The sequence below is a fragment of the Agelaius phoeniceus genome, chromosome 29, assembly GCF_051311805.1.
Source record: "Agelaius phoeniceus isolate bAgePho1 chromosome 29, bAgePho1.hap1, whole genome shotgun sequence".
Lineage (NCBI taxonomy): Eukaryota > Metazoa > Chordata > Aves > Passeriformes > Icteridae > Agelaius > Agelaius phoeniceus.
Window position 1 is genome coordinate 2,807,183 of NC_135293.1, and position 13,081 is coordinate 2,820,263.

Genomic DNA, 13,081 nt, shown 5'->3' on the forward strand with positions numbered 1-13,081 from the left:
TGGTGATGGATAGGAATAAGGACAGAGACCTTTGACACAACAGGAAAGCAGCAGTTTAATAAATAATCCATCAGAGGGAGAGATTAGCCAGTTCCAAACACAACCTGAACCAAAATAAATACATTTTATCATTAGCTTAAAAAAAAAAAAAAGAGACACAAACACACGTGATGGTGAAGTGTGAGAGAGCAGAGGTGGGGTCAAGTGCCCACACTTTAAAGATACCACAGCTGTCAACAGCCTTTGGAGTGCAGAAAAAGAATAAAAACAGGGAAGTAAAAAGTTACTACTTTGCAAAATTAATGGCAGAAGAGAAAGCAATGGTGTAACTCAGGTTTTTAATGCAACAAGATCAGCTGAAACTCACTTGACCTGCCAGGACTGCTGACAGGCAATTGAGATGATTTTTGCCTTGTGTTTGGGCATTGCTGTTACCATCCCAGATTTTTAAGTCCCTGCAGACAAATCCTGGGAATCCCAACGTTAAACAGCCAGGCTCAGGCACTGCACAGCAGATCAAGCAGATTTTAAGAAAAGACTCCTTTTTAAAAAGTTGCGTTTTCGTAGAAAGTAACAAGAATTGGCAAAAACTAGCTGAATGCTCCACACAGCCTTTCCAGCCTCCACGTGGGATGCTGCAGAAGCACCAGCCCTTCAGAACAAGTTGTTCTTCATCTGGCTCTGGTGACTTCAGCTCCAGCATTGCCTGGCCCAGCTCCTGCTCTGTCCCATCGAGGCAGAGCAGGAGGGAAGGGGAGGCACCGGGCCAAGGCCCCACCAAACCAGTGAGAGGAACCCCAACAGGGTGGGAGGGGATCCCTGCTTGCTCCCTGCACCTCAAAGAGCCCCTGCTGCCAGCTCTGCACACCAGCACGAGCCACTTTGCTGCTGGGGATGGCACCTGTAGAGGTCCTGCTGCTGCCTGGTGCTGTGCCCCCCTCCATCCACCCACTGCCACATCCCCACCCCAGCTGCACCAGTAACCCCACTGGTGACCAAAACACTCCAGGCCCACCGTGCACATGTCAGCATCACCAGAAGCTCAGGGGTGAGGGACATGAGCTGGGAGGGAAGATTCTGGACAGTTCTGGGGTCTGAGGGGAAGGAAAGGGTGAGAAGCCACAGGCAGCAGCAGTGGTGAGAGGGAATGGGACCAGAAACACATTGGTTTCAATAAACTATGCAATAAGGGAGAGGACTTTTAAAAATATATCTCTATATACTTTATATCATATAAATTATGCTCATCTTTTTTGTAACGTGTCGCTGTATTGTACCCGTGAAGCTCTGAGGTAACAATTCTACATTTTTACTTCTTCTGTGTGTGAGGGAAAATCCTACATCAGCTCACTTTAACCCATATAAATCAACAGATTGCCGGGACTTGGGAAAAGTCCCGTCTGAAAAAGGCATTTTTGTGAGGAACAGAGGTGGGGGAACTGCTGCCTGGAAGTGCAAGTGACAGGATTTCCTTCAGGATAAAAGCTTGCCATGCACACACAGTACTGACCATCCCACTAATGTTTGGGAATTGGGAGTGTCACCACAAGGAGCTTGTGGGAAGGGAAAAATGGAGTCATGGCAGGTCAAGGAAGTTTCTGCTGGCTCTGCTCCTCCCCAGACCTGCAGCCAGACCCATCTCAGCATCCCTCTGTGTCCCAGCTGCTCCCAGTTCTGAGCACAGGAGCTGCCACCAGGCCAGATCAATGCACAACAAACTGTCCATTCTTTTACTGAAACACCCACCTCTGCTAACCAGATGGCATTTGCAGTCACTGCTGTGTGTCTGCAAAGATCCACCACGTCAAGGGCCAGCACTGCCTCCCTTTTGGCTGCTCTCCCCTGGGTAACCTTCCCCAAACCCACAGAGAGGAGATCCCAGGCAGAGAACAGCCAAGGCAAGGCTGGTTTAGCTGCTGCACCCTCCATTCCTTTAACAAAAGATTCCTCAAGTGTCCTTGGTTTGGTCCTTACTTCCCAGAACTGCTCAATGCCACCACTTCTTATTCACTCAAATGAGAACAATTGTTTCCTGCCCTCTGCCACATTTCTATAAACAACCACACATTCCCTGTTTGCCTCAGCTCCTTTCACCAGGCTCCAAGCACCTCCTGCTCTTTCTGAGCACAGCTGAGCCTGCAGCAGAGGTTGCAGCTCCACTGTTCCACAAACAAAAGCCTCCACCGCAGGCTCAGAAATGCCACATGGAATCCAAAGCCCTTAAGTCCAAATCAACACAACCTTCACCATCAGGATCTGCTGGGTTGAGAACAAACCAGCTCTGGACACTCTTTGGGTTTAGCATCAGATGGTAGAGCCCAGAGGCAAACCAGCGTGCTTTATACAATGCTCAAGGTAAACAGACATTTCTCTGACCTTTCTCCCAGGAAATCACTCCTCTCCAAAGTGCTCAGCACAGCCAAGCTGTTTCTCCAACCTGCCAGAGAATTTTATCTCCTAAACAACCCTCACAGCTCCAGGAAAAGATTTCTGAAAAAGAAAAAATTCTTCCACCTACTGCCTGTGGAGGCAACAGGCAAATGCCACCTCAGAGTGACAAGAGAAAAGAAAACCAAACAGAACCACAGCCATTGTGGCCATCCAAGTGTTTGTAATTCGTGGAGTTGCCCTTCTCAGCTGCAACTTCTTCATTTTTATCCTCTTCATCAGAACATGAAGTCAGCAGATTTCTGGTTTTTTGGTCTAAGTCTCACTTGGGGCAGAACGGGGCCCTCCAGCAGAGAGGAAGCTCAGAGCTGCAGCCCCTGTGCTTCACACACACCCTGTCCCCTCCTCAGGGTGCCACCACAGCCTGCAGGGCTGCCAGGGCCAGCAGCAGCAACAGCTCTGGCAGGGATGGGGCATGGAGCAAAGGCCAGATTTGATTCCAGGGGCAGCTCCCACCAAGCACAGCCCAGGCAGAGGGTTTGGCAGGGCACACAGGGGTCACTCACAAGGGCAGGTTTGCTTTCCAGAACCATCCCTCCAGTGGAGCAGTTCCCTATCTCCCCTTTCCATCAGCACCGGGTGATACAATTCCATTTTTGCACCAGCTGGGTGTATTTGGCTCGAAGGGAAACCTCATCCCTCCTCAGGAGCTGTCAGTGGCACAGTCTGTCACCTTGGATCCCTCTCCCCTTCCCTGAACTCCTGCTGAGTCCATCCTTGACGTGGAGTCGAGCCTGGGGCAGGTCCCCTGTCCCACCTCACACACTGCTGTCCTCCAGGAGGGGCTCTTTGCCATCAGACCCCCCAGCTGGGGGGCTGTGGGGGTGAGCCTGAGCCCCTGCACTGTGCTTCTTGTGGCTGCCTGACCTCAGGGCCAGGTTGTGTTCAGGAATGAACAGGGCCACCAGCAGCGACAGCAGCACGGAGCACGCCCCGAACAGGAAGGGTGGCCCAGGGATGATGCTGCTCTGGAGAGAGAGAGAGACAGAGAGACAGGAATGATTCAAGCATGAGGGCAAACCCAGCCCAAAAAACAGAGTGAGAAGCTGAGTAGGTACCTCATCTGTAGGGTTGGCCATGTTGGGTTTGGAGGCTTTGCCCAACGTTTCCACCTCAGCCATTTCGTTCAGCTCCACGTGGAAGAGATAGAAGACAAAACCATAGAGTGCTGGCCCCAGGCCATTACACAGACCCCGAATTCCAGTGATCATCCCCTGCACCACACCTGGGGACAGAGGGAAGAACAGGGGAAATGCCTCCAGCTCTCCAAAGAAAGTGAGAGTTTCTTGTTTAATTCAAGTGAGTTTCACTTGTTTTATTCGAGGATACATATTTGGAAACAAGATCAAGCACTTGGATCTGGGCTGATGTGCAGGGGAGGAGTTTGCAGATGAGCAGCTTCACTCAGTGCCAGGTTCTAGAAAAATCAGTAATGCTGGGCTTGCTGCTTTGCAGACTGAAATAAGCATAAGCACATCAAGCAACAATTTCCAATTAACTAGAATTTAATTGAGGATTCAGAGAGGTACTGTGAGGCAGGCAAAATGCAGCAGCCTCCTCTGCCTCAGAGGACAACACCAAACACCCATTTTCATGACTTGGGAGTTCCCCAGTAAAGCAGCAGCCGTGGTCAAAGATAAGAGTGTGAAAATTGCTGTGAGCACAGTGACACTCCACAGCTGGCACAGATGTTCCTGCCAACCCCTCCCCTCCTTGTGCCACCTCAGCACCTGCTGGGACGAACCCTCCATCAGATGTGTGTCACTGTCATATTCTCCAAAAAAAATCTCTTGGCCCAGGATTGTCTCCTGGGAAGCTGAGAAGCCTCGGAGAAAAATAAAACCAATAATTATCAGATTTGCTTCTCCTGTGTTTTGATGCTTTGGAATGTGGGTTGGACATTGTTTACCAACAATGCATTTTTGATTGGTTTCATGTGAATTGTTTTGACTTAATGGCCAATCATGGTCAGGCTGTGTCAGGACTCTGGAAGGAGTCACAAGATTTCATTATTTTTTTTTAGCCTTCTGTCTGTATCCTTTCTCTATTCTTTAGTAGAGTTTTAGTTTAGTATTCTTAATATATTATATTAAGATTATATTTTTAATAGAACATATTATATTCTAATATATTATTAGAATATTCTAATACAATATTATAATATTATAATGCATTATTTAATGTATTATTTTAATATTCTAATGTATCATATTACTATAATATTATAATATATTATTTTATTAGAATATTTCTTATTATTATTATTATATTCTAATATATTCTTTATAGATCATAAAATAATAAATCAGCCTTCTAAGAACATGGAGTCAGGTTCATCATTCCTCCCTTTGACAGGGTCTCAGAAAATACTTAGCCTTCTGTCTGTATCCTTTCTCTATTCTTTAGTAGAGTTTCAGTTTAGTATTCTTAATATATTAAGAATATGATATATTTTTAATAGAAATAATCTATTCTAATTTATTATTATATTATAATATTCTATTATTATACTAATATATTATATTCTGATATATATTATATCAGAATATATATTATTATATTGTATATTATTTTATATTATAATATTATATATTATTTCATATATTTTATTTTTATTATTAGAATATTATGTATTATTTTATGATCTATAAAAATATAATATATTCTAATATAATATATTAGAATATAATAATATATTAGAATATAATAAATATTCTAATATATTATATTCTTTATAGATCATAAAATAATAAATTAGCCTTCTAAGAACATGGAGTCAGATTCCTCATACCTCCCTTTGACAGGGCCTCAGAAAATCCCCCAGCTGTGTCCCCAGGCACTCACCCTGCTGGTCAGGGTCTGTGCTCCTCGACACCATGGCACTGATGGCTGGGAAGGTGATGCTGGACATGGCAGCCACAGCTCCTGCTGCCCACATCATCCTGGGGAGGAAGAGGCAGCTGTGAGGAACAGCCCTGAGCCCTCACCCTGTGCTGCTGCAGGGTGGGAGAGGCCACAGAGGGACAGAAATGTGGGCAGACCCTCACCAAGGCTGTGATCCAAAGCCATACCAGGCGAGCTGCAGGATCTGGAAGCCCAGGCCCAGCAGGATGGTGTTTTTATTCCCTATCGAGCGCATGAGGATTCCCAACACCACTGTCTGGAAAGAAAAACAGGAGTTTTCAAGGCAGGGGCAAAGAAAGTGGGCAACAATCAGGAGACAAGAGCACAGGAACCTGAGGGATTCTTATGGGTCTCTCCCAGTTTAAGATCTCTGTTTCAAAAGTCTGTGTGGCCACAGGAGTTCTGACAACTCTCAACTCAGAAATTTCAGACTGCTCAAGCCAACACAGAAATTGCTTCTCACCTGAGCCAGTATAGAGAGAATTCCAACGACACCAATAAAGGCTGCTACAGTCTCTGAGGAAAAACCAATGACCTGTGAAAACATCAAAGAGGGATTTTCAGGCAGATTTGTACCAAAAGCCCCTCCATCAATGTCACTCATGTTTACTGAACTTCCTTCTCAGGGAGCTGCACATTAACAGCTCTGCCTCTGGCCTGCCATAGGAATCAAACAGATTTTCCTCTGGCTGAAAAAATGGTTTTAAATCACTGAACTCCCCTTGCAGTGCCTGAAGGTGGCACAGCCAGGATTGCCAGGCAGACACCAGCAAGGAGCCAAGCCAGGCTTGCCCCAGACAATGCGTGGGGCAGTCAGCAGGCACACACATTCTTCAGGGGAGCTGGAAAAAAAAAATCACTATTTCTTACAATTTCACTATTTCTTACAATTATTGGCCAAGAAAAGCCACCTTGAGACAGGTGGCACAACTTTATTTATATTTTATGCAGGATTTCCTGCAGGCAGAGCTTTGAGAGACTGACCTGTCTCAGGTAGAGGAAGAAGCTGGAGTACTGGCCGGCCTCAGGAAGGTAGGAGAGAAAGACTGTGATACAGATGAGCAGCACTGTGGAGTCCTGACCCACCTTCCTCAAGGACTGCAGGGAAAGGGGTGGGGAACCAGAAAAAAATGTTTTAAAATTTGACTTGATATCACTGAAAAATCTGCAGGTACAAAAACAGCAAAACCTTAAAAATCAGCAGGACTAAAGCAAACATTAAGCATTACCAGCAGACAGGAAAACAGCAGTGCTGGATTTTCTACAAATTTTCCACAAATTTTTCACAAATTTTCCACAAATCCATTTCCCACACAGCAGCAGGCTGTGAGCAGCACTGTGAAGTCCTGACCCACCTTCCTCAAGGACTGCAGGGAACGGGGTGGGGAACCAGAAAAATTTTTAAAATTTGACTTGATATCACTGAAAAATCTGCAGGTACCAAGACAGCCAAACCAAGGGCTTAACACTTGAAAAATCAGCAGGATTAAAGCAAACATTGAGCATTACCAGCACACAGGAAAACAGCAGTGCTGGATTTTCTACAAATTTTCAAGAGATCCCTTTCCCACACGGCAGCAGGCTCACTCACAGCGAATGGGTCAGCTTGTTCCCAGGAGATTGGGGCTCCCCAGGAGACTGGACGCATCTCCTCAGGCAGTGACTCGGGCACAGCCAGCAGGATGAAGCCAATGTCCAGCAAAGCAACCCCTGAAGCCAGCACAACCACCAAGGTGTCACCGTAGGCTTGGGACAGGTAGGCGCCGATGGCCGGGCTGGTGACCAGGCTGGCAGCAAACGTGGCTGACACCTGGAAACATAAAAATTCTCTACAGCCTCTTCTTCCTACAGCACATTTCCTCCTCCTCAGTGACCCAGGGAACTCTTTTTGGCATCTCTGATGGAGAGACCGTCTCCTCTTCCCTAGTGATCCAGAGAATTCTTTCTGGCATCTTTGATGGAGAGATAAATAAGAATTCACAGCTGACAGATTCTCTTGGTGCACCTGGGCTAAATTCTAGCAAAAGGGAATCAAAGCTTTCCTAGGAATGCCTGGATGGTGCTGTAAAGCTGCAGGAAGGGCAGGATCACAGCAAGCATCACAGGCTCCCCTTCCCTGGTGTGGAGAAGAGAAGGGCCAGGCTGGTTTAGAGTAGGCAGAGATCAGCCTCCTCCCCAGAGCTAAACCCCAAACACAAGGACAGGAGTCTGTGTGATCAGTCAATAAACCTCCCACCCTAATTTTATATCTCTCCTACCTGCAAAGCCCCAAATATTTCTTTAAGAGCCAGGCCAGTGACTCAGCTCCTTACCAGGCCGTACGCCGTGCTGCGCTCGTGCTCCTGCGTGATATCAGCAACATAGGCAAAAATCACAGAAAAGGTGACAGCAAACACTCCAGACATGGAAATGACAGCAAAGTACCACCTGCAAGAGCCCAAGGCACAGTGAGAGAGCAGCCACACCACGGCCCACAGCTGCTGAAGCAGAGCCTCTCCCTTGTTCTGCCTCCAGTCCATCCTGTTCCAGTGCACCAGAACAGGAACATGGAATCTTGGTCTGGAGAGCACTGAAGTTCTATCATTTATTTTCCCTAACAGAAATAATGCATTGAGTAAGGGAACAAGCACAGAGGACAGAACAACCCTTAACCCCCAACTGAACCCTCCAGACCCAGACAAATCAGTCTCTAGGCTGAGCATCCTCCTCCATTCCTGAGATGGATGAGACTCTTCCATCTCACCCTGAAAGGAGCAGCTGCAAACCCTCCTCCTTCAGCCTCTTGCTGCTGCCCCTCCTCAGAACCCTGGGGCTGCACTGAGGGTGAACTCACCAGGGGCTGATCTTCATCAGGGGAATTGGTGCACACGTGAAGAAGACGGTGAGAAGGAGGAAGGATTTCCTGCCCCAGACATCAGAGAGAGCACCAATCAGTGGGGCACTTAGGAAAGAGAGCAGACCCTGGGATGGACAGACAGAGAAACCCCTCAGTGAGAGCTTTCAACAACATCAGGGGGAGAAAACCCATTCTGATTGCTGCAATGCTGTTACAACAGAGCAGTGGATTCAACTCCCCAAAAACAAATCCTTGACCAGCAAGGCCCCACTGAGCACCCCTGCATGCTCAGAGCTCTGCTCTGGGCACCCAGGCAGCCCTGCCAGGAGCTGGAGAGCTGCTGGCACAGCTCCAGCATGGCAACAGCTGCTGCAGTTCTGGGGAAATCCTTCTCTTGTATGTGGAGACAGGACAGACACAATGAGAAGCCAAGGCCATTAAGCACAAATAAAATTATTCAAAGCCTTTCCACATCTCCCAAGCCTGAGGCAGGCAGGGCAGAGCCTTTCAGTACAGGGGCTGTTTTCCAAGATCCTCTTGCCAGAGACAGCCAAGAATTGTCTGTATTGCCTAATTCCTCAGTCAGAATTCAGGAATATTCCCTGTTCACAACTGTTGCCTGCAATTCTGCTCTAGTGCAAGAAGCTCCCCAGTCCCACAGCACATCCCCACCTCCTGCCTGGAGCTCACTGAGGCCACTTGGTTTCAGCTTCTATCACCAATAAATTTACAAGTCACTGAATTGTCATTCTGTTATGCCCCAGAGGATGGGCACAGGGCTGATTTCATGCAGGTGAGATGATTTCCAGCTGAAACAACTCAGCTGTTGTAACTCCACATTGTCACCCCTGCTCAGTAAAATCAGCTGTCCCATACCTGTGTCCTCCCTTTTGCAGCAGGTTTGCCAGAACCCTCTCAAAGTGGCCAAATATTGGCTGGCATCATCAACAAGTTATAAAAATAAATAATGGCTTGTCCTTCTTGCACCCATGGCGGATTTAAAGGAAATCCTGGAAGGAATATTCCTTACCTTGACTCCATGAATCAGACCATTCATCAGGAATGTGTGCTGAGGAAAAGTCTGGTGTAAGACCTGGAAGGGAAAACAAACAAAAACCAAATTTAAAAGTCAGAGTCAGCAACTTCTGCAAAATTTCTGTGAGCATCTGCCAGCCAGAGAACTGGAGGGGCACAATCCAGGGAAAAGGGGAAATATCCTGCCAACATTGCCTCCGTGTGAGGAGCTCTGCCTGCCTTTTCCAGTATGGGAAACCACTGCCTTCAAATGCCTTTAACCATAAAAATAAATGTCTATAACACTTTCCAGGTGTATAAATCCCTCCAGCATGCTCAGAGAGCCTTTCCCCAGCCCCTGAACCCCCTCTGGTTTTAATTAATGTCACCACATCCCTTCTCTGTGGGTCCCTTTGTGCTGTATGTTTGGCTTTATATTTTATATTAAAATATAAATAATATTTATATTTTAAAATAAATATAGCATTAATATAAATATAATTTTAAATATAATGTTTCTATTTAAAATTATATTTATAAATATATTTTATATTTGTATAAAGACATATTATATATATTTATATAAAAATTCTAATTATAAATATAATTTAAAATATATTATATATTATATTATAATTCTATTATAATATATATAAACTATATATAATATAAATTAAAAATATAATATAAAATATATATTATATATAAATTATATAATAATATACATTATATATTTATATTTTAATATAGATATTTGAATATATATTATATATTTAATATAAATATATATTATAGATAAAATTATATATAAACATATATTATATAAACATATAAATTATAATATATTTATTTATTTTTAATGTAGGTCTTTGACTATAAATTTTATATTTTAATATAGATATAGATAATGTTTATATTTAAGACAGACATTTGAATATAAATTGATAGACTAATATATCTAAATGTATATTTTGTATAACCAAACCCTCCTTTTCCACAGTTCCCCAGTGTTTTCACTTAATTCTCAGGAGAGCTGCCATGGAGACACACTCACCGTCAGCATTGGCGTGGTCAGCAGCCCCCAGGCAAAGAACTCCAGGAAAATCACCACCACAGCATGGTACACACTGGGCTCCCCGATCCCCTGGCGCTGCAAAACACAGCAAAAATAATAAAAAACCAAAAAACTTTCAGCAGCCTCGTCCTGCGCCTCAGAGAGAGCTCACACAGCTGGGGGATGTGGTGGTGTTCACAGGGTCCCAGGATGAGGGAAGAGATGAGAGTCTGACTCCATGTTTCAGAAAGTTTATTTATTATTTTATGCTGTGTATTGTATTAAAATTATATTTTAAAACTATACTAAAAGAAGAAAGGATTTCATCAGAAAGGATTTCATCCTTTTATCATCCTTGAAAGGAATAGAAAGGAATGGAATGATCATAAAATCTTGTGACTGACCAGAGAGTCCAAGACAGCTGGACTGTGATTGGCCATTAATTAAAAACAACCACATGAGCCCAATCCCAGATGCACCTGTTGCATTCCACAGCAGCAGATTATTATTATTTACATTTCGTTTTTTAGGCCTCTCAGCTTCTCAGGAGAAAAAGCCCTAAAGAAAGGATTTTTAATAAAAGATGTCAGTGCCAGGGGGATCCCGGGCACGAGTGGAGGCAGCGAGAGACGCTGCTCCGAAACGTTTTTTCCGGTCATAGCCAGCCCAGGGTGCTTGAATCCACCCCCAGCCGCTCGGTGCGGGGCTCCCTGCCCGGTTTTGCCGCCCAGGAACGGGAGCGCCCGGGGGAAGCGGCGCAGAACCGGCAGGCGCAGCGCCCATCACGGCATCCTCAGCATCCGCCGCGTCCCAGGCCGGCAGCCGCAGCAGCGGGGCCGGTTTGAGGAGCGCGGCCCACCGGGGCCAGCCCTCCTCGGGCACCGGGCACCGGCACCGCCCGCGCTCCCGTTAGAGCCGGTGCGCGCCATCCCCCCGCAGCCCCCGGTAGCCCCGCGCTCACGCCGGCCCCGTCCCGGATCACGATCTTCTTGGCCAGCAGGACGCTGCGGTTGAGCCGCTTCTTCTTCTTCTTCTCGCCGGTCATGGCGCCGCCGGGCCGCTGCCGCTCACCGGCCGCCGCGGCTGCCCCATCCTCCCCGTGGCGGGCCGGGCCGAACCGGACCGGGCCGCGCTGCGCAGAGGCAGAGGCCGAGCCCGGGCCCGGCACCGGCCCCGGAGCGGCACCGGGCGGGGAGCGCCGGGCCCGGCGCTGACGGCGGGCGAGCGGAGCGGAGCGGGGCGACCCCGCCCGCTGGCCCCGCCCCCGCACCGGGAACCGGCACTTCCGCCGCGCCGCTCCTCGCGTCTCATTGGCTGCTCCGCCGAGTCATCACCGGCCGTTCTGGTCTGTGATTGGCTAGACGGGCCGGGGAGGCGGGCATTTCTTGGTGGGTTGGGCGGGGCCGTGACGTCACGGCGCGGCAGTGGCACCGGGAACGGGCGGTGGCACCGGCAGCGGCCCAGGTGCGCCTTTGGGAGCGGCTGCTGCTCCGTCACGGGCAGCGCTCAAGGCCGGTTCAACAAGGACACGCGGCCGCCCCGGGGCTGGCGGCACCGGCAGGGCCGCGTCTGTCCCGGCGCGGCTCTCTCGGTACCGAGCTGCTGGTTCTCCCCTCAGCACCGGCATCCCGTAGTGGTGAAGCCAAACGCCTCCCCAGGACGATCCCGTCTCATGGTTCCCACCCCATCCCGTCTCATGGTTCCCACCCCATCCCATCCCATGGATCCCATCCCATGGATCCTATCCCATCCCACCCCATCCCATGGATCCCACCCCATCCCATGGATCCCATCCCATCCCATCCCATCCCATCCCATGGATCCCACCCCATCCCATGGATCCCATCCCATCCCATCCCACCCCATCCCATGGATCCCATCCCACCCCATCCCATGGATCCCATCCCATCCCATCCCATCCCATGGATCCCACCCCATCCCATGGATCCCATCCCATCCCATCCCATCCCATGGATCCCACCCCATCCCCCAAGCCCGGTGCCGCCGGTGCTTGGGGTGCGTCCTAATTAACCGTGTACGAGCCAGGAGCGCGTGCTGCTGATTACCATGGTGCGGGGTCAGAGGACATTAATTGGGCACGTTTAGATAAATTTTGTGCTCGCCAGGTCCCTCTGCTCGGCCCAGCCCGCTCGAGGTGGCCGCCCCCAGCAGCAGGAGGTGGCCACACACGACCTGGGATGCCTGGAGGGGTCTCACCGTGGGACACCGAGAGGCTCTCGGGGCTCCTGCCCACCCGGGGAACACCAGAGGCTCCAATCCAGCCTTGATCCACAGAGCTTTTCCTTTAAGCAATGATTAAACCCAAGGAAAAGTCGCCTCAGGTAACTCCACCTGAAAGATGAAAGCAGTCCCCCGATTTCCCAGGATTTTTGTGTGGGTGTGGAGAGCAGCTCCATTGTCCAGGGCTGCTACGCCTTGCCCGGCTCTGCTGTGCTGTCTTGGTTTGGAAAGACAGGAGTCTGCTAAGGAAGGCAGGAGCCTCCCCTGAAATGGAGAATGTGAACCCTTCCCCCTGCTCTGATTTGCTATAAATTTAAAATTAAGGGGCTTTCAGGCAAAAACTATGGGAGCAGGAAATAACAGTTCTTTAATAGGGAAGAAAAAAAAGTGAAAGGATAAAATAAACAATGCAGTACATTAGAACAACACTGCCAGAGTCAGAACCCAACCTGGCACCCTGTGGGTCAGGGTGTTGGCAGCAGAACCATTGGAATTGTGGCTCAGCCCTCCTGCAGTGTCAGGGCTGGTTCTGCTGGAGCAGGGATCCTGGAGAAGGGTGGAATCTTCCTCTGAAGATCCAGTGG

General features: G+C 48.3%; 1 protein-coding gene across 1 annotated transcript; it reads right to left on the bottom strand.

The window, feature by feature from the left end:
* Nucleotides 1-30: 30 nt before the first annotated feature.
* On the bottom strand, nt 31-11,538 carry LOC129131382 (hippocampus abundant transcript 1 protein-like). The gene is made up of 12 exons (XM_054650365.2): nt 11,218-11,538; nt 10,257-10,352; nt 9,219-9,281; nt 8,186-8,313; nt 7,665-7,779; nt 6,944-7,162; nt 6,337-6,450; nt 5,816-5,887; nt 5,496-5,608; nt 5,293-5,390; nt 3,507-3,673; nt 31-3,416 (listed from the first exon to the last, which is right to left on the bottom strand). The coding sequence occupies exons 1-12, from the start codon at nt 11,299-11,301 to the stop codon at nt 3,207-3,209; spliced, it is 1,479 nt and encodes a 492-aa protein (XP_054506340.1). The 5' UTR covers nt 11,302-11,538; the 3' UTR covers nt 31-3,206.
* Nucleotides 11,539-13,081: the final 1,543 nt, after the last annotated feature.